The 23,541-nt window shown below is 46.7% G+C and overlaps 7 protein-coding genes across 7 annotated transcripts; 3 read left to right on the top strand and 4 right to left on the bottom strand.

The window, feature by feature from the left end:
* Nucleotides 1-1,697: 1,697 nt before the first annotated feature.
* On the top strand, nucleotides 1,698-3,612 carry F4822DRAFT_187592 (uncharacterized protein). Its single transcript, XM_051453505.1, has 2 exons — nucleotides 1,698-1,858; nucleotides 2,039-3,612. Exon 2 carries the CDS (start codon nucleotides 2,228-2,230, stop codon nucleotides 3,392-3,394), a length of 1,167 nt encoding a protein of 388 aa, XP_051317275.1. The 5' UTR covers nucleotides 1,698-1,858; nucleotides 2,039-2,227; the 3' UTR covers nucleotides 3,395-3,612.
* A 6,606-nt stretch (nucleotides 3,613-10,218) lies between these two features.
* F4822DRAFT_442462 (uncharacterized protein) lies at nucleotides 10,219-10,772 on the top strand (the record flags this gene model as incomplete). The annotated part of the gene is made up of 2 exons (XM_051462986.1): nucleotides 10,219-10,468; nucleotides 10,613-10,772. The coding sequence occupies 2 exons, from the start codon at nucleotides 10,219-10,221 to the stop codon at nucleotides 10,648-10,650; spliced, it is 288 nt and encodes a 95-aa protein (XP_051317274.1). The 3' UTR covers nucleotides 10,651-10,772.
* Nucleotides 10,773-11,094: 322 nt separating this feature from the next.
* On the top strand, nucleotides 11,095-12,217 carry F4822DRAFT_396933 (uncharacterized protein). Its single transcript, XM_051457582.1, has one exon. The coding sequence runs from the start codon at nucleotides 11,672-11,674 to the stop codon at nucleotides 11,969-11,971; it is 300 nt and encodes a 99-aa protein (XP_051317273.1). The 5' UTR covers nucleotides 11,095-11,671; the 3' UTR covers nucleotides 11,972-12,217.
* Nucleotides 12,218-12,654: 437 nt separating this feature from the next.
* F4822DRAFT_187563 (ferritin-like domain-containing protein) lies at nucleotides 12,655-14,084 on the bottom strand. The gene has a single exon (XM_051453504.1). It carries the CDS (start codon nucleotides 13,904-13,906, stop codon nucleotides 12,788-12,790), a length of 1,119 nt encoding a protein of 372 aa, XP_051317272.1. The 5' UTR covers nucleotides 13,907-14,084; the 3' UTR covers nucleotides 12,655-12,787.
* A 1,361-nt stretch (nucleotides 14,085-15,445) lies between these two features.
* On the bottom strand, nucleotides 15,446-17,500 carry F4822DRAFT_396927 (uncharacterized protein). Its single transcript, XM_051457581.1, has one exon. The coding sequence runs from the start codon at nucleotides 17,182-17,184 to the stop codon at nucleotides 16,153-16,155; it is 1,032 nt and encodes a 343-aa protein (XP_051317271.1). The 5' UTR covers nucleotides 17,185-17,500; the 3' UTR covers nucleotides 15,446-16,152.
* Nucleotides 17,470-19,509, bottom strand: F4822DRAFT_396925 (uncharacterized protein). The gene is made up of 2 exons (XM_051457580.1): nucleotides 18,111-19,509; nucleotides 17,470-18,050 (listed from the first exon to the last, which is right to left on the bottom strand). Exons 1-2 carry the CDS (start codon nucleotides 19,213-19,215, stop codon nucleotides 17,737-17,739), a joined length of 1,419 nt encoding a protein of 472 aa, XP_051317270.1. The 5' UTR covers nucleotides 19,216-19,509; the 3' UTR covers nucleotides 17,470-17,736.
* A 651-nt stretch (nucleotides 19,510-20,160) lies between these two features.
* F4822DRAFT_396922 (GNS1/SUR4 membrane protein) lies at nucleotides 20,161-22,579 on the bottom strand. Its single transcript, XM_051457579.1, has 4 exons — nucleotides 21,451-22,579; nucleotides 21,322-21,391; nucleotides 21,052-21,264; nucleotides 20,161-20,984 (listed from the first exon to the last, which is right to left on the bottom strand). Exons 1-4 carry the CDS (start codon nucleotides 21,871-21,873, stop codon nucleotides 20,662-20,664), a joined length of 1,029 nt encoding a protein of 342 aa, XP_051317269.1. The 5' UTR covers nucleotides 21,874-22,579; the 3' UTR covers nucleotides 20,161-20,661.
* Between the last annotated feature and the right edge of the window lie 962 nt (nucleotides 22,580-23,541).

The raw sequence follows: 23,541 nt of genomic DNA, 5'->3' as shown, positions 1-23,541 counted from the left end.
GAGGTGGGGTCCAACATGTACGTCTTAGTGGGTTTTAGTGGCTTGTTTAGGGGACAACGTTACCAAGTTGATGTCCACGGGTACCTACCTAGGTACGGAACGGTACTGATGGTACTCGGACCGCTGTCGAAATCCACTAACTGGTCACGTACCAACACTATGGAGATTACAGGGCCGCCTGTAAAGTGTGCTGTACTCAGTATTTGCGTGTTGTCCTAAGAGGGCCGGAGGGTCTGTGGGCTTTCGCAAACTACCAGTACTGTTAAAGCCACCGGTGACTTCTTCGGCGGCCTTAATTTACCAACAGAAAGAATAGCGGAATAAGTGAAATGGTGATGGTCTATTTGAGCACGAATAACGCGATTTGTTATCGTCTATTCATGCCACTATGATGCGTCTCATGACTCGTCGTGGTGATCATTTTAAATGAATTTGGCTTGAGATCTGATGGTAATTCGTCATCAAAAGATTTGCGATGTGTGGATCTCCCGTAGACCCTCATCCTCTATGCATTTGCGCGGTTGAGTCTATCTACTTGATACATAAGAATGAGTAATTGGTAATTTTTCTACATTTTCTACCTATGTCGAACAACCCTAAGTAACCCCAATCCCATTTGGACCCTTATGGCGATCATACCTCTATGTGGAAAAGAAAAACTAGATGCTGGACGGACCCGTTGACAGGATCCACCATAATAGCCACGTTAGCTGGTTAGTTCGTCCGCAGTTTGCCAAAGAGTACTCAGGTGCCCTCTCCATAAGGTCCTCCGTGTCATCACGGTGCACCAGACAGAGGAGTAAACGTTCCCAGTCTCTAGAAATAGGAATAGCATCATGGCCCTTCAAAGGCGGCGAAGCTGGTCGTTAATTATGTAACTGTTGACAGTGGACAAAAAATAGATTCCCCAACAGGCTGTTGTGGCTATGGAACACCGGATGGCTATCCGAGTCGCCCTTTGTAGCTCTCTTTAGCCCTAGAATGCCCAACCGCTTGATTATTTCATAGTCTGGTCCCCCAAGCTTGCTATGACGATATACCCATTAATGAGAGTAATTCTTCAAGATTTATATCTTATTAAATCTAACACACAAATAACAATACATATACATACAGAAAATACCTCCCAACATATTTCCAACAAATTACAAACTAACAGATTATCTACGGACACCCACAAATCCTATCATCCTATCATCCTAACCACTGTTCAGCTGTTCATCCGTACCTACATCCGTACGACAACAACCTACATACACCGGCGCTCGGGCGAATCGCAATTACATTGCAATCCTTACATACATAACCTACGAATTTATATGATTGTCGACCTATTATCTACATAATTTCGTCCGAGACTCGACGCTACTGTCAGTAAGTCTTGTAAGTTAACCAACGGATATCCTTTCTTAGAAGCCACGCCCGAAGTGCTCTATATTCCCTTGTTCAATTTGAAACGACTACATATTGGGTAGTCGAGGGCAACATCCGCGAACACCTCACTTATCATTTTTCTCGGACAAACCCTTATTTCTTTTCCTCGGGCCATTCTTATTCAAGATTCTTCTATTATTATACGTCGTGTCTCCCGTATTACCGTAATAATTACGTTTACCATTTTTGTTTCTTCACTTTCGCACTGTTTCTCCTTGGTTAGAAGAGACGAACTGGGCTGTGTGTGAGAAACTGAGGAAACGCATCAACCTACCCGTGGCCCCCCTCTTACACTCTACCCCCGGCATCTACCATTTCCAGGGTCCTGAAGGCCTGAGAGTTACAACACCCGCTAAGACTTGAGTTCCAGTGTTCCAGATTTCCAGGTTCAGGGGAACTCCGGCAACCCCTGTCTAAGCCATAGGTACGTAGCTACGTTCCTTTTTTCCATCCCTCCCCCCACTGTCCACTTATATACGCAGAAGAGAGGATCCGACGAATATGTATACCACCCACTGCCCAACTTCTCAACTTATGAAATCCTCTGGTCTCCATACACATACATACCAAGTCCATAATGTGCTCTTTCTAACTTCTTTCTTAGAAAAGAGCTGGTCTCAGCTTTTTTACGAGTTTTTCTTTGCGGAGCGAACAGGTTCAGTTCCAGCTCACACACTACTTACTACTGCCAATATAACTATCGTGTACTATCCTCTACTACTAAATTACACGACGCCTAAGGGTCTCCACAACAGCGGGCCAATATCTTAGAATACGAAACGAAATAACCATTATGTCTTTGGAACAATCGCGACTACCGAATGGACTAGACAATAATCAAAGACCCATAGCTTCTAGAAAACCTGGTAAGGATTCTCGAGAGCAAGTTCGTCTTAGCATCGCATCGTATACGACCGCCGCAGAACAGCTGCCCGACGACGTTTTTACAGATATGGACGCCATGGAAGGAACTGCGGTTATGGATGCCCGAGAGGTTACTATTGAGGCCCCGAAATTACCAGAGAGGAGTGCCCTCAGGGCATCGAGGTTTATAGAATCCTTAAAACTTGACACGATCGAACCGCCTACCACCGACCCGCACGATGCATACCTATCTTCAGAGGAAGATGCCTCTTCCTCTTCCAACGACTTTTCTGATTATGAAGGCGACTATGACTCAGACAGCGACATATCGGAAGAATCTCCAGTACGACGCGCGAGCAAGGAAGTCACCGCGAGAGCAGTTTCAGTGATATTTATTGGAAGACCTTGTGTGGTGGACTTAGCAAGTGGCCGAAGATCAGTGTCTCCTGTAAGGGGGCCTCGATCAAGAGCCTCTACTACTTCATCTTCCCGAACAGACTCATTCGACAGCACGGCGAGCCACCCACCACGGAAGAGCAGCCTGGCATCGACTGTAGATTTGCCTAAGGAAAACCCGTCATTCCTCAGCCAAGACCCTTTCGCTAGCGGCAACTACAAACTCGAGTCCGTCTCGAAGGAAGCTGCATCAGCTGATGCAAACCCTCGAGTACCGAAGACACCAACAAAAGCCTTTCACAGATTTCAAAAGTCATTAAGTTTGGTTAGGAAGAGAAGCCGACCCAATCTTAAAGATGCTAGCTACAGGGATAGCATGAGTTGGTCGCCCTCTACTACCGATCTCTCATCATCTAGCCCGGACATGTCGCGCGCATCAGAGGAACAACAAGAACAGCCACAACGCCCCCAGCAACCGACGAGATCTGAGACAGAGCCCACAGTTGCACCTGTGACGCCACCTCAGACACCGGTAACTTACAATGACATTATGAAGCGGGCGCACCGAGAATCTGCCCCGCGACTCCTCACCAAGCAACCACCTGCCCAACCAGTGTCGCCGAGCCCGATATCAGGCAAAAGGGGCTTATTAAGTGGTCTTAACATGAACCGAAGACGAAGCATGCGCATTAAGCCATAAACATTTTTACGTGTTTAACACTCTCCACTACTATATCATACCTATATCATTGCTTTCATTTCATGTTAATCTACCAATCAGTCTGGGGCATGAGGTCTGGGAGAGGCATTACATCAATCCATCACAACATATCGGAGTTAGGTTTCGGGGCGCATGGTTCTTTTTACTACTACTGCAACTGCAATGCAAATACGGACAGGCGAATGGGATGCATGAAATTTTATTATCATTATTATTTGGTGAGGTTGGGGCACATGGAATTTGGAGGTGTTGATTGATGATACCTTGGGCGCACAATGCAATGCCTTGTTAATGAGCCACGGCCGCAACAGGGTATTAGGGTATAAGAAGCAGAAAGCAGCAACACAAGCAATATGCAAATAAGCTGACTGGGGAAAACTAACATGGGGTGAAATCGGTCTATCATCGCTGCTATTAGCGAAATATGGAAATATCTAAGGCAGGATAGGATGGATAGGTTAGGATAGTCCTTGAGATGCAATGATACCACGCTACGATTTTTTCTTTTTCTGTTAAACTGAATTGTCCTCTACATGCTTCACAATTGAGTTTCTTCTTTGCATTGACTGGAAAATTGTGGTAGATTGTCATGACCGAACTGTGACATGGGTGGTATTCGGCTCGGTTCTGATTCTGGTTTGGTATGAAAAAGTCCCCCGTTTCATCTGAAGTCGGGCTCGGGCTCAATAATTGTTTCACTATAGCCAGAGTCCCTTGTCTGCGATTGGCGAAACGAAACTTTGACGATGGTATTATATCTTGATTTTTCTTAACACCGCAAGTTTCATTCATAGCCGGGCTGACTGCATATCACCAATCGTTATTATCTCTCTTCTATAGTACCTAGGTATTGTTTCTTCCTCTATGCCTCCGTCCATCCCTCCGGAATATTTTTGCAATATTATTTTGTTTGCCGATAGCGGGCGATCTAACTCGATATATCTCTTACCCACCAGCACTAGGAGTGAAGCGCTCCGCAACGACCTTGTTACATAGACCGTAACCGTTTGCCGCCACCACCAAGATTTACAGATTTACTTACCTACACTTGCACGTACGTACACACACGAACCGACGCTACTGACACATGCAAGGAACAAGACTAAGGAAATGCAGCCAATCAACCTATCACATCTCTCCTCCCACCACACCCCCCAGCCACCTCACATCTTGGCCTGCACATGATTTTTTACATATACCCTTTTGAGAATCCGGCTTTTTTTCATTGAAAACTCGCCCTAGACAATAGAAGGAATAGTCGATAATCAAATATCACACAAACTTTAGAAAACATCAAGGAAACATATTTGCCATCCGTAGTTTCATGACGGAATACGAGAGAGGACTATGTGTATTTGATCATCCCTCATCATATCATCAACATCAATTCCAGCCAGCCATGCTAATGTAATGTAATGTAATGTACTACCTAACTCTGTTCTTTGCATGCATTGATGCATCATCCGTCCGGGTGACGGCGTACCCTCTCTTTTACCTGGCTGGCTGGTTACCGCCGTGATGGGCAAATGCGCCACCTCGGAATCAGGTCACCGAGCCCTCCTTTTTTCCTTCTTCTGCTTTCTTTCGCAGGAGAATTGGTGCAGACAAGTTCGGCCTATATTAATGGGCTATGTCTGTCAACCAACCAATCCGCTGCTGCGACCACCTCCTACTTTGAAGTTCGTGGGGTGGGAGGGTCCAACCGAGCAAGCTGATTCGTCGACCACGCGCATCGCTGTTCTTCAAGGGGGTGTGTTTTCTCCTTGACTAAACCTGACATACATAAGTTTTCTTTTTTCTCGGATGGTGTAGAATTGTTGTGTGTACGTCGAAGATGCATCGCCAACGAGGTGTGCCCACCCACGGTCAATGTCAGGTCGGGCATCGAAGTCGACTTACGTACTTAACTCAACGGCCAGACCGTGAGACATACATCCGCCAAATACCACTCACAGCTGAAATGGGGGCTTAAATGGCCGAGCCGTGATGCAAAACTATCAATAATATACTTCAAAGTTGCACTGTTCCTACTACCACTACTGCTGACTGATGGATTGCTGTGGTACATCGTAGTAGTAGGTATGGTATGTACCTCTGCATGCACGAACCTGACACGACAGCTCGACAAAGCAAGGGGCCATCGGTATCGGCAGCACCAATACCAGCACCAAAGAGCGTCAGCGTCAGCGCCAGGGCAGAATTCTCCTAATCTCCATCAGCCCTAACCCCAGCCATTCATTCAATTCATCCACACACATACACAACGCAAACTCACTTTCCAGCGAATCGCTTCTCCCGAGCGACGTCTCGACTATACTCATAGTGGTACAAAAAAAGTAGACGCCTACAACGCATGCATAAAGTACCTACCTAGGTAGTATTGGGGTCAAGTCGGTCGGGCTCTACTGCCTGGCTTACGAACAGGTAGTAAAGAGACCCCAAATCCGCCTAGAGCGATCGATCAATTGTCCACTCGTCGTCAGCTAGGCCGCCTACGATCTGACTTAACACCCGGTTTAATTATATTCCACCGTAATATACCTCTCTACTCCGTACCTAGAGGGAACCGTCCGATATCGACGACAATCCGACAGGGGCATAATGTTATACTATGTACGCCATAGACCAGCATTCCCGGCCGGTCTGATTGATCGCATGAATTACCAAATCAAGCTTTTCTCCCTCCCCAAGCCAAATCCAAGCATCTAGGCATCTAATCTACCTATGGGTCTGGGCGTGGCAGCGGAGCCCTCACCTTAACTTCGACCTCACCCTGACCCTGACCCTCGCCCCCTGATGAAACAGAGGAACAGAGGGACAAGCAGGAACATCAAACAAAAGCGTAGAGCTTATTTTTCTCGGCCTCATCACCTCTCTATATATGCGCAGATACATACTATAGGTAAGCATCATAGTAATACCGCATCGAATAGCTTCCCCAGAAAACTCTTACCTGCGCTGCGTATCTACCCCTCATCCGCGCCGCTGCCTGGCGTCGATGTAGAGTAACACACCGATACGTAATGAAGTTGCAAAGGCAGATAAGCAGCGCAGTGTCGCAATGGAGGGGTTCGTGTTGGTGATACAATTGCGCTGCTTGTCAAAACGAAACTTTGTTCCAACTTCGCGTCTCTTGACGAAACATCGTTGGCGTCGGTGTCGGTGTCGCTTTGCATCACATATATTCCTACGAGCGCTTCTCGTATTCACAGTCGCGGCGCGTAGCTTGGCTGGCTAAGTAGCAATTCAGCTTCAAATCTCTTCATTTATTCACGTAGCTTTCAGACCCCATTGCCTGGATTGAGTAGCGTCTATACTTAATAACGGTCGAGAATCTAGGTCGAGTTAGACATCGCGATTCGATACAACCGCATAGACAATACTATGCGCCGAGAGAATCCCGGTGTCAAAGAGCTGTTGCGCGATGCAGCGCAATGCCATTTCCACATCACTACCAATTTAGCATAGTAAAAACCCATCCCATCACCACCACCAACCCGGCCATCCCGCCAGCGCGGATCCCGTCCTGTGAAACACACCACGCGATGCAACTCCACCGACTCCCACCTACACATCCATACCTTAGTTACTTGCATTCAAGGATAACAACGGTGCAGTGTAGTGTAAAGACGTTCCAAACTCTGAAACTCGGGACGAACAGACGTCGTCGCGCACAGACGCCGGACATGCCTCACCGACGATCCCCCTTCCCGGCCCTAGGCGTTTCAGCTACCTAGCCCTGCCCTCTTGTCGTCCCGTCTCAGAATGAACGCCCGCACGTGGCTGCGGAGACCGAGATTGCAGGGACTTGTTCTAGATCTGCTTTTGGTAATAGTAAGCTGGGCATCGCGTAATGGGGAGAGGGCAGGATTGGTTTTCGCGTAGAGTGTCTAGATGTCTAGGTGTTGATATTGGGGGACCGGGGAGATCACCCCCGGTACACCGCCGTTCCAGAAGCCTGCCGCTCCGGGTTGTTGCTGGGATGATTCTTGATTATATTCGGTCCGGAGAGGTGAAGGGATGGCTTTGTCATCGCGATATGATAGAGGCATTCTAATCCTTTGACCTGAGGTAAGCATCAACCCTATACACCGTATATTCTTAACGGTATGTAGCCAACGTAAGTCTGGTCTATCAACTCAACGGCCAGGTTTTTGACCACTTTCATAGCGCTTACCTGGGTCAGCCTGGAAATGATGAGTATCTGGTTCAAGTTTCTCTGTATTTACTTGTACTAATACGTAGAATATAGATATAACGAGTGACAAGCCGCTAGATTGTTGCGCATGGTTATCATATTTCCAAGTCCAGTGACCCTATCTATCTAATACCATGGCCTCTAATGTATTGCTGCTCCTTTTCTGCCTGCCACGCCGTGAAGCAATTGTAATAAACGCCCCATGACGCTCCATGGATGAAGGGATTGAATGTTGTTGCTTTTTAACTTGTTTTGACTTGACTCCTGGCCCGAAATCAAGTGTTCAAACCCCTTAACCTATCAGGAACACCCCTAACTAGAGACCACAGATGCGGCATTCGCCCTTTGCCTAGAATAGGATGGTTAATGAACTCGTATCTTTAGTAATTGCGAGGTGACAACATACCACGATCGCGCACTCATCAGGGGATTTACGAAACGCCTCATCAACACGAGCCATAACAGTAGTCTGTTCACGAATTTGTTCAAGACCCTGCTCCGTAGCAGTCGCAATTCGTTCGAGAGAAGTAGCTATCCTCTCATCAGCGCTAGAAAGACGCTCAAGGGGATTAGCTTGACGTTGTTTTTGTCCATCATCTTCGATCAGCTGTCTCTGAAACTCGATAGCTTTCGCCACGGCAAATTGGGCGTTTTTAACTTCTGTCTGAAGAATATTTGGCTGAGAAACTTAGTTCATTGTAACAGGGTAACCTACCGTATGGTCCTTGGGTAACTTAGTCATAACTCTCCGTAGCTCCTGAGCCCGTATTGCCACGACCCCTATAGGCTTGTGGTGGTTAGAAGGTTCGTTCGTGAAGGAAATGTCAAAATACACACAGCGACACAATCCTTTTCCAGTTGAATACAATGGTTGCATTTCGAGGCATTTGTTGAAGGACGGTTAGGCTAACAGAGACTACAGGGCAAGATTGCGACATACTACTGGATTTTCTACACATCTGAATTGCACCAATGCCACTCCAGTACATTAGGTTAAGGAGGCATTGCGTACAAGGGACGTCTTGAAGGACCGGCATATCAAAATTATAATTGAGGAATTTAAATTCCGAATCAAACAATTCAACCCAATTGTGAGAATGGCCGGAAAAGAGAATTCAAATGAAGAATTTGGGACTCAATACCATTTATAAATACCTTTAGCCATAGTAATATAGATTCATATACACGTTTCATAAGAAAAGTTGAGATTCGCGGGGATAAATAACAGGCGTGAATTCTCTATCAGATATGATAGATGAGTTGTTAGCAACTCGCTGGTATTTCGCTAAAGACCTGCATCCCTAAGTTTTGGGCATGCGATGAGATGTGAGTATTTAAGTGCTTTAAGACATGTACAATGATATATGAATCATCTCAAACTCACATGTTCCAATATGTAACCTGATATATCATTGACCCTATAAGTGCGAGAGCAGCCCTTTTTCAACATCATATTTCACAAAGGCCAACACAAACAACTTCAGAATAGTGTTCACACCTCCCTCTTTATCAACTAGACACCTAGGATTTTATCATTCATAAAATTATGAACAGTGTATAAGGCCATAAACTCAAATACCAACTTATTACTTTGAGCAGAGTAATGAAGCCATCAAAGCGACCCTATTAAAGCCACGCCCTTCACCGTGCTCCGCTTAGACCACAGTTTTATTTAGGCCCGAAAACAAGACATATAAATCAAAATAATTCTAGGACTCAAGAATTGGTGCAAAGGCCGTGTTGAGACGGCCTAGCGATACATAGCGCAATGGTATCTTTACCCAGCGTCTGCTTTTCCTACCAAAAGCATATTATACTACTACATCTTTACAGTATCATTAGGCTCTAGGGTTCGATTCACCAGATGGCCAACACTTTTTTCTTTTTCTTCTTTTTTTCCCATCTCAATCCCCTTTTCAAAAATCTCCATCATACACTACCACTCCTAGAAGGGCCCCGAAGGCCAATGTATCGCTCGCGAATAATTCGTATTCAATTCCAGCTCAGGAGTAGTATCACTATTCTAATGTTATTCCATGGGCATTCAAGCGCGATGAGTTGTTATTAGTACGTCTATGTAGATACATCAATATTGCCCCTTTTGTGAGGGGGTTACACACATCCTAGCTGGGTACCTACCCATAGTCATCATCGAGGATGCCCGACTAAGAATAACTAATGTGCGATGCGTTGGGATATCCATTAACTCCCTTAAAACTCTCGTAGTTTTATTTAGATGATGTGCCAACGTGAGCATCAGTTCTCGATTATAGATCCAATCCCCGAAGCTACACCAAGGCCAGTAAAATACGAGTTCCGGTATTCGCCTACTTAATATAAGTTCATATCTTCAGACAGCAAACATTTGACGAGTAGGAGGCTCTCGACCGCGCAAGATGCGGTACGCCACTCTCAAACTCGGCCGTAGGGAGCGGGACAGCTCGTTTACATAGATGAAAATATCCAACTGGCACAAACATCAAATTATGTTCATCCATAGGGCTTCTCCTTCCGCCCATAAAAAGCCATTCAAATCGCTCGCATCTTGTCATCAACTTCTATATCCCTTAGCCTCACATATATATTAGAAGCTAACACAGCCAAAATGCACGCCAACATCCCCCCAGCTACCCTCCTTCTTCTCTTGGCCACTGTGGGCCTAGCAGTTCCAAACCTTCTCGCTAGTAGCGGGGGCCGTTCCCATTACGCTACCCGGAGCGCGCAATGTCCCGATAGGAATGCATCTGAATATTATTTCGCTTGTTGCTACGATAAAGAAATAGTCTTCTGCAACGATCAGCATAGGAGCACCGACGATCAGAAGGCTTGCATTCAGAAATATGAGGACGATTGCGGTAAGTGTTTTATTCCTACCCCTTTTCAAAGCCATCCCATCCCCCACCTTCCATGTAATCATAACCTCGATATACGGGAATAAGGCTAGGCTCTGAGATGGAACAATTATAAGGTCGATTGACTAACCGGAATCTTGATATTAGGAGAACAATTCAACTGCACCGTCGAAGGCCCTTTTTGAAACTACCCCATATATGGATACGGAGTTGGTAACGTGTGGAGGGAAATGGATATTACATATTAATATCACGTTCGAACGACTTGGGCCGCCTTAAAAGGTCCCTCATTAATCACCTCTCCTGCCATTGCCAGTAGCGTATAAATCTCAGGGGCCAGATATAAACTCCAATGTATTCAATATATAACTATTTCTTGGCATCTCTGCAGAGGGCAAACATCTTGTGACAGGGAAGCGCTTGGCTGCGCACCTTAGGTGAGATATAACATGTCGTACCTAGTCATCAAAAGTTATTTGTCGTAGCAAGCTAAACAATTACTTCAAGTAGATGAAAATACCTATCTGACATAATAATCAATTTATATCCCTCCTTGCAGGGGCTGTCGCTCTGTTGATAAAAGTCCATCCAATGTCGCGGTCTTTAGCTTCAAACCTTAGCATTGTAGACCTTCAAATCGAATCGACCTCAAACTAGACCGGATAAATCAAAATGCATCTCAACAGAATCATCCTCGCCTTCTTCCTCTCTACCGCCACGTGCGACGACTCCATTGACCCCGAATACACCAGGGGAGATCTCGTAGGCCTTGTGCCAGGTTGTCCCGATTCGGGAAACTATGAACAATGCCATGAGGTCACTACGCGCGCGTGCGATAAAGGCAGGGCTGAACATAATTGGACCGAGTGTGAATATTTCAAATGTTATGAGTCGTCGGAGATAGCCTGTGGTTAGTGTTTCCATTCCGTGGGTCTCGCTCGGATATGCGAGGTTAGATTAACTGACTGTATCGCCAACTCTAGCATTTGAACATCATTGCGAACTCAAACGTACTTCGGCTGGTGTGTGTGAAGGTAATACTACGGCTAAGTGGAATGAATTCATCAATAATGCCACGAAGCTCTCGTATAATTAGAGCCCAGAAGGATGCAGAGCTCTAAGCCAAGCTGGAGGATCCTCGCCATTGCGTGCGTTTTGGTGTCGGCTGGATAGTGGTCGATCAGGGTCTCAGTGTATAAATATGGCATGGAGGATTTGGTGGTAACGTGTACGATTGTCATTCTTTTCTTTCGAGTGAAAGCGATATTACTCGCTTGCTTTGTTTTTGAGACGTTTGGAGCAAGGAGGCCTGTGGTAGGACAACAATCTAGAAATAAACGGGAATACCTTCAAAGGACCTTCAATACAACAGAAGCACCCATCAATCATCTCGGCCTTAACTATCCCAGCTCAGAGGCGCTCGTAGTGTGTTCGTCTCCAGTCAGGATCCCGTACCTCAACATACAGCTGTGTTTTGGTAAAACTTACCTTGCAAATAACCCATGACATGGTGATACCTGCATCAGTTCTAACACAGCGCGCGAAAATCGCGACACCAACAAACGATGCAGCATTTATATCTCTCCCCGCAACCATAGGCTCTTCAAGTCTCACCCTCCCCCATAAACCTCGACATTCTCACGACATCGAATCATATATTCAAACTCGATACCAACAACAATCAACATGCACTTCAGCATCCTAACCCTCCTCTCCTCTATCGCACTCACTATCACCGCCCCTCCCCCTCCCACTACACCAACAGACTTTCCCCCAGCATCCATAACCCACCCAACCCTTCCACCCTCGTACGTCCCCCCTAAGCAGTAGAGCATCCCGCGCGACGCCAGCCCTAATGTACCAACAACAACGCACTAAATGACTACCATCAATGCGTCGCTGATAATGCTATTGCATCCCTTGTCTGCGATAAGATGGTCGTGAGCGACCATAGCACGTGTGTGAAGGAAGTTTGTGAATGGGTTGCGGCGCTGGCTGGGTAGGAGTAGTGTACAAGGTAGAAGCTTTGGAGATGGGGCGTGCGACAGGTCCTCATCGATGCAGGAATAAACTACTGTGAAGCCAGGGTCTTGGTGGCACGAATGTACTAGATCTTTGATTCAGCAATCTGCGAATCATATTTTAAAATAGATATATATTGCGACGCTTTTATCTTCGTGTGAGGAAGGGATTAAACATTGACATTGCCAAAATTTTTAGAGTAAACCGGTATCTAAGCAATCCTCCCATCTATATAACGACAAATTAACCATCCCACACTACCTACATATACTCCAACCCGAATCCCTCATCGAATCATATTTACAATAACTTGGTGGCCAATGCGGCAGGTTGCTCGAGGATGATACCCGGGCCAGCAACGACGGACTCCTTGGTAGGGGCACCAGGCGTGTCGGCTACGACGGCGACAATAACACCCTTAGTCTCGAACTGCGCGGGGATTGTAACGCGGATCTCCTGCGCGGGGTAGCACGACGTATTGATAGGTACACTGATGTTGTTTGTGCCGTGGAAGAAGACAGCGTAGTACTGGGTGTTCGCGTCGAAGGTAGGCTGGTTCGTGGGGTCGACGAAACTGAGCCCGATATTCGACCCAGGCAACAGAGACGTGGTGTTCTTAGCGGCGCTTAAGGCGGGCAGTCCTTGGCGCGGCGATGGGTATTCGGGGTTCTGAGCGGGGCAGCTGCCGGGTACGATATAGGCGTTGGTCGTGTCGAGAATTTGGTTGGGATAGGGGAAAACGGTATCGGATGGGCCACCGAAGGGGTTGGTCTTCCAGATCTCAAGCAAACTCCAGGCTTCGTGGCGCGCCTCGGTTTCAGCAATTGCGATCATAGCTCCATGCGATGATTCAAGCTTGGCTGACTCCACAAGGCCAGTTAAGAAAGTCATACTCGAAATTTCGAGGACAGTTACTAGAGCTAGGAAGGAAATGGGGTCGTCAAATGGGTACTGGTGCTGGCAGGCGCCGGGTTTGACGGAAGTGGGTGAAATTTGATTTTGGAAGATGCGCAAGTGACCGGCTTCATTATTTCGGATCTCTTGAATACGCTGGTATGTGGTGTTAGGATAGCCGGCTTTGACGAAGGCCGACGCGTTGAAAGCCTCGACGGCTTGTTGGTAGAAGTCGAAAATAATCCATTCGGCGGATAGCAAGTTCTGCCAGACTTGATCATCCTCGCCGGGCGGGCCGGTCTTGGTTGGTAAAACGGCATCTCGTAGATAACCAGGGAAAGGGGCCTCAACACCATAGTATGTGCTGAAAATTGGGTCTTCACCCGGTGTTGGGCCGTATTTCGGGTCAGCAAGCTTCTGCGTCTCCGCGAATGAACCATTGCTTCCGGTGAAGATGGGCTTTGCGGAAGCGATGGAGACGAGAGGGGCCAGCAAAGAGGCCTGGAAAAGGGATCGGATCGCCATTGTGAAAGATGGATAGCTCGTAGCGACACTTGAGGAATGAACGAGCGTCTAGCAGATTCGAGGAATGGGATTGATGATCAACGTCGACCCGAGGCGAGGTGATGGTTTATATTATTTTGCCAAGTCACATCGCCAACAGTCAATAGCGCGTCTTCAGGAACGCCACAAAACGACGTTGCGGAATATTTGGCCGACCATCCAAATCTCGCTTGATGATATCATGACGGGAACCAGTGAGATACGAGCTAGACCTGCAGCAGCCACGTACAGAAAGAAAACTTGATCAAGGCCTGCTGGAAATAGGAAGGTTAACCAATGGCCACCAATGGCAACAATAGTAATCCGCAACTAGCGGCTCATGCATTTTGATCGACAGGTCCGTCTGCCACTTTGGCTGTACTAAAATGACGGAAGTTCCAACTAGTCGGCGGTATTGTGACGACCCGAATGGATAAGCCTGGGAAGCCCAAGGAAGAAAATCGACTAGCTTCAAGCCTCCCAACCTCCACGTTGCAGGTCCAAGAGACTAGTGTGGGGAGCTGAAAAAAGGCTATCGTCACGTCCTTACGCAGGACTCTCTCGAGTCCACGAGAGAGTCCACAATGACAAGAAGTACCAAGATCCATAGCTGGTACCCAATGCTCAATATGACGATTGAGCGGGTAGCGGTGCGGGGAGACCAAAATGTGACAAGTAACTTAGAATGTTCCAGTTAGGTATAGAGGGATTTTATTAAGGGATAGCGGCCCTAAGCTGGGAATATCAAGACAGGTGTGGTCGTACAAATCGGAGCTCGGGAAGATTCGATAGATAGGAGGCACCTCGTACAACAATGGCTGACTGTTGGCCAAATTAATTTTGTGCGTCCCGAAACACTGGACGGTCGAGAAGATCGAGAAGCCATCCGCCATCCCACCATGCTGGGTGTGAATCCCATCTCGGATCGGATCCGCGGAACAAGATAAACAATGACGGCACGAATAAAAAGAGGAAGAATGTTTCCATGAACCAGGAACGGAACCTATTCCTTAGTAGAGTACGTGCGCCAAGAAGCGGCTCTGCAGCTATAGAGATCTAGCGTTGCTCTATATCGCGAACTAGTGAAAGCTGGGGCACACACAGAATGTATTTTGAAATGGTGATTAATTATTATTGACATACGTAGGGAGCATTCTTAAAAGGGTTGGTGATATTTCGTGTCGGTATGAATACAACTAGGGAATTTAAAAGGGAATGAAAAAGGAATGAAAGGCTAAGACAAGATCGTATTCGATTTAATTACTCCAGTTGATTATTTGACTTTTCAATTTGTTCTTGATTCAGCTCTTATTCTCCGGAACGGCAAGATCAGATTAGCATTGGCTTGGCAGGAATCTGTGGCTGCTGTGACTATTACTGTTTATGGTGATGATCTACGTCACTCTCCTGTATGTGATTAATCTAGTTGGATTACTAAGGGAGTTAGTCAATTTACCTAGGGGTACTCACCCCTTATTGGAGACATCCTTATCAAGCCTAGAAAGCCTCACTCTGAAAGCTGCATATGCGTAGTACAGAATGAAGAAATCATAAGCGCAATACGATAACCCGCATAGGCACGAAGGTACCCCAGGAATTCCCTAAAACACGGTTGGAAATTCAACGAGCCAAGCTCAATCGTTCGTCACTGAGGTCTTATGACCAGATCATTCTTTCATTACCGAGACTCTCGGTTCCGTGTTTATACTCATCCGTTTATTCTCTTGACTCAAGTCTCATTCAATTCAATATCAATCATTCGCACATCCCTAACGACTCGGGGTAGCTTAGCGATAATATTAGCTTAAGGAAAAGGAAGGGGAGGCAATCGCCTATACAGACTTAAACAATCGTCTAGTCTGTTCATTTAACCCCTGACACAAGTTCATACAAGAGAGACGACGAAAAATAAGACAAAAGGGCCTTTGACTCTCTACACAACCTTTATTTATTATATTATAAGCCTTCGGTTAGCTTCTACTCATGGTTACCTAGGTATGCTATCATTTCATTGGCTAGGAAACAGCCCATCACTCAGGACTACATGTGCGTAATCACACATATGCTGACAAGAACACCTACATATAATATCGTATTCGCTAATTTATGATAGGGCACCCCTATTCTAGCCCTATCTAGGTACCTATGTAGGTATTAGGTATCTATTGACTCTTTTAATGGCCGAATATTGCGTACTAATACAACCCCTTATTCCTCATAATCCCTTTCTACTCAATCCCTAGAAGGCCTCTGATAACTTGCGCTGCCTCAGCAGCAAGCTCCCTAATTTCCCCCGAGAGCGCTTCCTCTCCGTCTTCGAGACCTTCACCACGTGCAACCACCTTAAACCTCCTTTTCCAAAAGTCCCACCGACCCTTGCAATATGTCGTCCACTCTGCCTGGTTCACTCTCCATGGGAGTTGCGCTTCAGGAGTGTTCAAATCCGACACTTGCATCTTATCCCCCTCCTTCTCTTCCATCTCCTCGTCTCGCAGACTATATAGGTATTTCCCTGCAAACTTCACCCACACCGCAGCCGTCTCAACTAGCAGCTCTCTCTCGATTTTCACCGACGGGCGAGGTCTATGCGTATGCTCTGGTAGCTCGAGCGGCGATTCGAACGCAGCCCCCAGGGCCCACAACCCGTAAACGGCAAAGTATCCCGGGATAGGCCCCTCTGCCGTTAGTCGAGCCACCCACGCGTTGACATTGACCCAGGCGCAACGCTCCGGTACGCTCCAACCTGCACCGCACCCGGGGCAGTCATTCCAGGACTCGCGACCGCTGGGGCCGAGTAACAATAATGCGGACCACACCTTACCGTCCTCGCGGTAAATCCAGTCCCTTGGGCGGGGCTTGGGCGCAGGTGGGTCCGGACATGCGTGAATCGCAGTAACTAAGTCAAGGAGCTTTCCATGTCGCGCTTCTTCGGTATATGGGATGCGCTTGGCGGAGTGGAGGATCGAATACCAGAGGTTCCATAATTGGCACTCAGTCCATTCAAGCTCGGGGACGACTTCTTGACCCTCGCTCTGATTTTGCTTAGCGAGACGGTCGCCGCTTGAATACATCACATCGATAGGCTGAGTGAGTGTTCTGGCAGCCATCGCTGCGTCTATATGGCCAGCGAGGAAGGCATCGATAGTAGCATTTCCCTCACCGAACCAACCCGTCTCCTCCGAAATACGATCGATTTTACTTCCAAAGTCGGGCGTGTCGTCGTTGACGATCGCCGCTACCTTCTCGTCTTCTGATGTCATTGTGAGGATTTAAGTGTTGTTGCAATAAGTAAAAATTTAGGTGAATGAATATCAGTGAAATAAAACACGATAGAATGATTTATTATATTAAAAAATCCATATCGTTTTACTATTTATACACGTTTTGCCTTGTATAACTCGGAGGACATACCGTGTGACTCAAGCCGGCATGAAAATTGATGTTCTGTGCCTAACTTAGACAATGTTTGTAACGACCAACAGCATAAAAATATTACTCATAGGTGGGTATAGTAAGATAAAGGAACTGGAGGTGAACGGTGAACAGCCCGTCTCTTAATAAAAATACTGATATTATTCATTCAATTCATTAAATAAAAAAAAAAAAAACACGGGGAAATTTAGAGGTCGCCCATATCCTAGTTAGCACTTCTAACCCTTCTAACAATTGCCCACCCAGGTATCTAAGCCCCCTATATCTCACTCCTAACACTGCCTGAGGTACCTAGGTAGGTACCTAAAAGAGACCCCGCCTCGCATGACGATCGTAACATTTTCTACCACTAACAACTTCTTTTGACTTCATCTCGATACTCACGGATACACCCTCCCCACGTACACAAAACTAAACAAATTACTTTCATCCGGCGCATACTGCAAGACCTCATCATTCGATATACCATAAAACATCGCATCCTCACTCGTCGATATCGCCGTAAAATTAACCGTCGGACCGCCGCGGAAATTGATACTCGGAATCGACGTGAAATGTCCGCCCCACCACAGAGCCGTAACCGTGCCGTTCGGGAGTAAAGCTAGGAACATAGTCTCCGTGAAGTTATTCATCAGCGTGCCGGTGAACTGTAGGGTACTCGACGGTGGTGGTAAATTCTCGATTAGGAGACCATCTTTTCTATGTCAGTTACCGCATACAAATGTACCTAGATAAATAAAAAGAATGAACTCACCAGCTTCCCACTGCCCCTGATACTTCATCTTCTGCATCGCACCCTCACTCTCACCCTCACCAACCGTCTCAGAAACCAAATCCACCCTACTAACCCCCGTCCCATCCAACTGCGGCAACAAAACCAAACTCGAATTCCCCACCACACTCTTCCTCTGCACCACGCTCGTCGCCCGTCCCCAAGCACTAGAATTCGCAACATTCACATCACCCCCCGGGTCCTGATACGCAAGAACCCAATCCCCCCCACAATCCCCAGCGCACCTCTGCCAAGCGGCCGCAATCTGGCTCCCAGCCCTTGTTTCCAACAGCGTACCATCCAAGCCGTCATATACCCAGTTTTCGGGTGCGAGATCTGGATGCAGGAGAGAAGTCGCGCTGATATAGTTATCCGGGACTAAGAACCAGAGATGTACTTCACTCGCATTCGCATAAGTAGACGCTGCGCTCGCGAGCGGGGTGCCGGGGAGTGGGTTTAACGGGGTCGTGGAGCCGCTCATGAGATGGGTTAGGTTACTTGTGCTCCAAGTAGTGTTTTGGGAGTCCCAGTGCTGCGATATTAGGGCGTTGTGCGTGTCTTGGAAGAATATGATGCGGTGCAAGTACCCGTTGGCATCGGTGCGGTTGGTGGAGGTTAGTCTGGATGTGCTGAGAATGTTGGCCATGGATTGGATGGTTGAGGTGTTGTATGGGTTTGGTTTGGGAGTGGGAGTGCTGTTTGATGACTCCTGGGAGGTGTATTGTTGCTTCGTTACGAGACCGCCGGCAATTCCCCCGGCCACAGCACCGAGGAGTGCCAAAATGGCGACTCCGAGAACGAGGTAGAACCTGCGTTTTGGTAAACCCCAAATGATACCCGTTGGTTGTTGATCATGAGGCACCGATGGGGTACTTGGAGTCTGTTGTTCCCTCACATCATCATTGACGACCTCCGGAAAATACCCATTTGCATCTTCAAATTCAAAGGGAGCTAACTGGGGATAAGCACTGTCAGGGTAAGTGATAACCTCCTTATTACTCTCATAACGATCATACTGGTCCCGGGCCTGAGCTCTCTGAATCTCAAGCGTGCTGTGCAGCGCCATAGTAGGTGTGCTTCGTTCCATGGTTCCGAATCATGCTGTCTCAGATGCCCACATGCTCGAGATCGACGCGGATGCAAAGCCATTGTAATAGTCGCGATCCCTCGCCATCGTCAGCGAGGATGTAGATAGTACCTCCGTAGCGAGAATACCCAAATGGTGGCTGAGGACGAGGCTGTTCCCCCTCCATCGCTTAAAAGATCCAATTCCGGTGCACGTAGCATTGTCGTCGGGGCTAATCACGAACGCTGCAGCGCACGCATAGGGCTGTCTGTGTAACCCACTCCTCTTGCCCTACAGGTGATGACCCGACGTGGCGTCTCCGGCGTTTCAGAGCCACCCGGAATATCCAATGACTCCACGAACATGGCAATCTAGCTGAAAGGCATATTGCAAATTCGGTATTTGTCAGTTGGTCAATATAAACACCATTGCAACCCCCCGACCCTACTTATATCATCGTGGGATTGTAATCTATTGAGAACCCCGAATAGCGACATGGTATATTTCTAGCTGATAGTTCCAGCTCATGCCGGACGATGCGGGAGAGGAACCGGAAAGTTGAAGGGCCTATGATGTCTGACTATTTAGACAACTAAGAGTCCTTGTGGCGTTGAAAGGGAGGCATCATGAGATCAGAAGAGAAACAGATCGACGCTCGATAGGTTTATCCCACCCTCAAAACCGTCAGTGGGATATATTAGACCCCGAATTCTCTTTACGAAACACGAGAAAACTTACGATATTCTCCCTCCTCGGATCATGATCGTGATAGCTTCGCCTATTATGCCTTGCCCTTAGGTAGGAATTGGATTTACCTAGGTATCTTTCCGGGTCACCGACAGCTGCAAACCATCAACAAAGATTCGGTCTCGCAATGTTCTCACGATCAAGTGTTCACTCACCGCTCACCCCTTGAACATCTCGGACGAACTTCACCAATCATCAACATATTGCGGAGACCGAGAGTAAATTGGATTAATGTCATTTTTATTATTACTGCCATTGTACATGCTTTTCGTTTGTTTGACTCGAAGCGCCGGCCCGGTTATTTGTTGCGACATTAAGGGATACAAATAATTTGAGGTTGACATGGCAAAACGTCCTTCCATGCAAGTCCAATGAGATCCTCAGATGCTTTTGTCATCACCCAGCCGTCCGAAACGCCAGAAGAAAATCTTCTCCGATCGTATAATTATCTACACACGTAGCCTTATCCCTTAGCATCTCCCTCGCCCATTGCCTCCGTCTCGTACCCTCTCTTTTATGTTTATGAAATGCGTCGTCATCGATTATAAAAACCACTAATACAATGGTCGAAAGGTTGTAGGAAGTGATGGCTTTTGAAAACATGAGCCAGTTTAATCGCTTCATACCGGAATGCAAAAATCCCAAGAGTGAAATCGCCAATCCAAGTCTTTTAAACCAGATCTGGACGGCGCGGCTTAACTAGCAAATTCTAGTCTATGCTTACGCCTTGCGCGATCGGGTCGTTACACCATTGGTCTTGATACCGGTAGTCTGAGCTACTGGCTTCTGTCCAGCACTAGTAATTACGTGGTGGTCGGGAAGAGGCGCTTGCGACATGCGGCGAAGGGTCTTGCGAGTGCTAGGCGCCTTGTGGTCCTTCTTGTAGGTCGCGAAGTAGAACGAGATGAATAGGACGAGGTATGAAGTAAGAGTTCCAATACCGGCGAAAGCGGCATACTCTTCTCCGGCGCATTCGCCCGCGTTCGGCATCCATCGGAAGTAGGTGGACGTGAAGTAGGTGTACGAGGCAAAGTAGACGAATCCTAGTTATATGAGTTAGTCCCCTTGGGATTGGTCTGAAGAGTATTGTCGGCGAAAGGTTCGACGTACCGAGATCGATAATGAATTGGATGATCTGGAGGCGGGTGATCCACTCCTTCCACCAAATTCGGATACCACGAGCACTCTGGAAGTAGTACCAGTACATGACCACGTGGACAGTCAAGTTCAAAGTAATAACAACCCACGAAACCGAGGTAGATCCAAGAAGCTGAGTGTAGCAGAGGAAAGCAGTAGCACCATGGTGATAGCAGTGGAGGAAGGCTATTGTTAATAGTTAGGACAGATGTTTCTATGTGTTAGGTTAAGAGCAATGCTTACTCAATGGCTTCTTCTTCAAGAACAAGAACACGGTGTCCAAGAGCTCAAGATACTTGGTAAGGTAGTTCAACTGGCCCATGTTAATTTTCCCTTCCGGCGCAACCGAATGGTTCACGGGCGTAGACTTACGTAGTAGAGCACAACCAATGGCTGTGTCCAACCTCCGTCGGCATCACAGATCGCATAGAAAATACCGTGTCGAACAACGGTCGGCAATAGCTGTTCAATGAACAAAGCTAGGAGAATACCACTAATAGCGGTGAGGTAGAAGTTGTGAATTAAGAACAGCGACCTCAGCTTAAACGGTTCTCGACCGCGCATGTACTCCCGACCACCGAATATGATAGTGTAGTATACAGCGAGGAAAATCAACGTCTCTTTCAATGTTGACATAGGTGTCTTGCCGGTGACGAATCGGAAGTCGTCGGCGGAATAGCCAACTACAGCCTCGAAGGCTTTGCTAAAGTAGGGCCATAGCTGAACGCCGAAAGGTCGGTCGAGGGTTGGGATAGGGAGGGCCTCCCAAAGGGCAGCAGAATCTGGTGAAGCCATGGTATAGCACAATCGATTCGATCCTCAAAGTGAATTGAGAAGTTTTAATACAGTTCGCGCAAAAAATGCGCTCGGGGGTCTCGGGGTGAGAATAGGGACACGCAAGTCTGTTACGACGAGCGAAGCCTCCTAAGTAGTAAAAGGAGAAACGTTGGTTCTGAAGGAGCGACAAGAAATAAGTTAAGCTATTAGATAGTTGACCCTACAATTGACTCAATAGTCAGTAGTGGACAGTGTAAAAAGAAAAAGGGTACGAGACTAAAAAGGGAAAAGAGACGAGGAAAGATTTATGAAAATCACGATTGGCGAATCTCGTGAAGATGGAAAAAAAAAGTTGAGAGAGCGAGTGTTTGGGTCTGGTTCATTAAAACTCCACGCCAACAAAGGGGGATAAGGGACCTACAGGCTATCTGATTGGCTAGTTGGCCACTAATTCTGTCGTGCAAGGATTACCGATCGGAAATGGCGGGACCCTCGGACGGCCGGTCTTTTTGAATAAGGCTGCCGACAAACTCAATTTTATAGCACGTGCCTCCTATACGTTGCAGGTTATTCTAAAGCTAATTGTAAATTGTAATTGTACGTAATTGTGCTTAGTTGTTAAGCTTTACAGAAGCCAATTCCTACGTAAGAAAGAGTAGGATGCTACAGGTACAAATATGTACAATACAATTAACCCTGGCGCGTGCATTGTATATGGATACTTGGCGGCTTGGAGACAAATCCATTGTATATACTCCGCAGCAAGCTCTGTACCTGCATAGGTATATGTTAACTCGTTAATAATAATTAAATCTATCCGTTGGGAATTATTTACAACAATAATTAATTGATTTGTCGATACCATTCCTCTTTTCCCGTGTCTTAGTTTCTCGTAATTACAACATGGGAAAAAGCAAAGATTTATCAATTGATAGACAATAGAATATAGATAAACATACGGGTTAATTAAGATCTCAGATAATGTACATTACATCTGGATCATCTCTCGGTATCCCTTATCGCTACCGTATATGTATGTACATGTATACGCCTCTTTTTTCCTGCGGGCACTAGGCACATAAGGCACACATTCATTCCATCATGGATATGTGGCCTAGAGAGAATAAGTCAACCTCGGCCAATTTTAGAAATAATGGGGCTTTTTACTTATGTCGACAGATATATCCATCCTCATCATCCGAGGATGTATTATTTCATTTGTCAAATCAACATTTCTTATCCTGTTTCATTCCAACTAGATCATTCGCACCACGACATGTCTCACTGATCGACGGACTGGTGGAGGTAATACTCCGGGGGTCTCGGGAGGCTGCATACGTAATTTCTTGTGGCTAAATAGTGGCTATTAACTATTGTGCCGTTGCTGACATCGCGGAACGATCGGGTTTTATGAACATGGCCGATTCCGCTGCATTGATGTGCATATCTATCGAGAATTGCCTAGGTATGGAGGAATTGGCATTTCCATGTGAAGTCATTGAGCATGAGACTTTAGAAAGGACCAATTCGATGTCTTGTTTTTGTCTACTAATTATTCGTTTCTGTGCTTCTGTAGTCTTGGAGAATATAAATTCTTTGACGAGCTGAGATGCAATTTCAAGAGAGGATAGACTCGGTGCATGATAGGTGGTAGGTGTAATTACCTAGGTCAGCTTTGTATTCAGT

Source organism: Hypoxylon trugodes, assembly GCF_022578975.1.
Source record: "Hypoxylon trugodes strain CBS 135444 unplaced genomic scaffold F4822scaffold_3, whole genome shotgun sequence".
Lineage (NCBI taxonomy): Eukaryota > Fungi > Ascomycota > Sordariomycetes > Xylariales > Hypoxylaceae > Hypoxylon > Hypoxylon trugodes.
This window is presented reverse-complemented; position numbering and strand designations above follow the sequence as displayed.

Bases quoted from the DNA above. Each gene is read 5' to 3' on its own strand.
- F4822DRAFT_187592 (XM_051453505.1), top strand. From the start codon at position 2,228: ATGTCTTTGGAACAATCGCGACTACCGAATGGACTAGACAATAATCAA.
- F4822DRAFT_396933 (XM_051457582.1), top strand. From the start codon at position 11,672: ATGGAGGATTTGGTGGTAACGTGTACGATTGTCATTCTTTTCTTTCGA.
- F4822DRAFT_187563 (XM_051453504.1), bottom strand. From the start codon at position 13,906: ATGGCGATCCGATCCCTTTTCCAGGCCTCTTTGCTGGCCCCTCTCGTC.
- F4822DRAFT_396927 (XM_051457581.1), bottom strand. From the start codon at position 17,184: ATGACATCAGAAGACGAGAAGGTAGCGGCGATCGTCAACGACGACACG.
- F4822DRAFT_396925 (XM_051457580.1), bottom strand. From the start codon at position 19,215: ATGGAACGAAGCACACCTACTATGGCGCTGCACAGCACGCTTGAGATT. The intron at 18,051-18,110 runs GTGAGTTCATTC...GACATAGAAAAG, and splicing joins TCAGGGGCAGTGGGAAGCTG to ATGGTCTCCTAATCGAGAAT.
- F4822DRAFT_396922 (XM_051457579.1), bottom strand. From the start codon at position 21,873: ATGGCTTCACCAGATTCTGCTGCCCTTTGGGAGGCCCTCCCTATCCCA. The intron at 21,265-21,321 runs GTAAGCATTGCT...TATTAACAATAG, and splicing joins CTTGAAGAAGAAGCCATTGA to CCTTCCTCCACTGCTATCAC. The intron at 20,985-21,051 runs GTACGTCGAACC...TCATATAACTAG, and splicing joins CCAATTCATTATCGATCTCG to GATTCGTCTACTTTGCCTCG.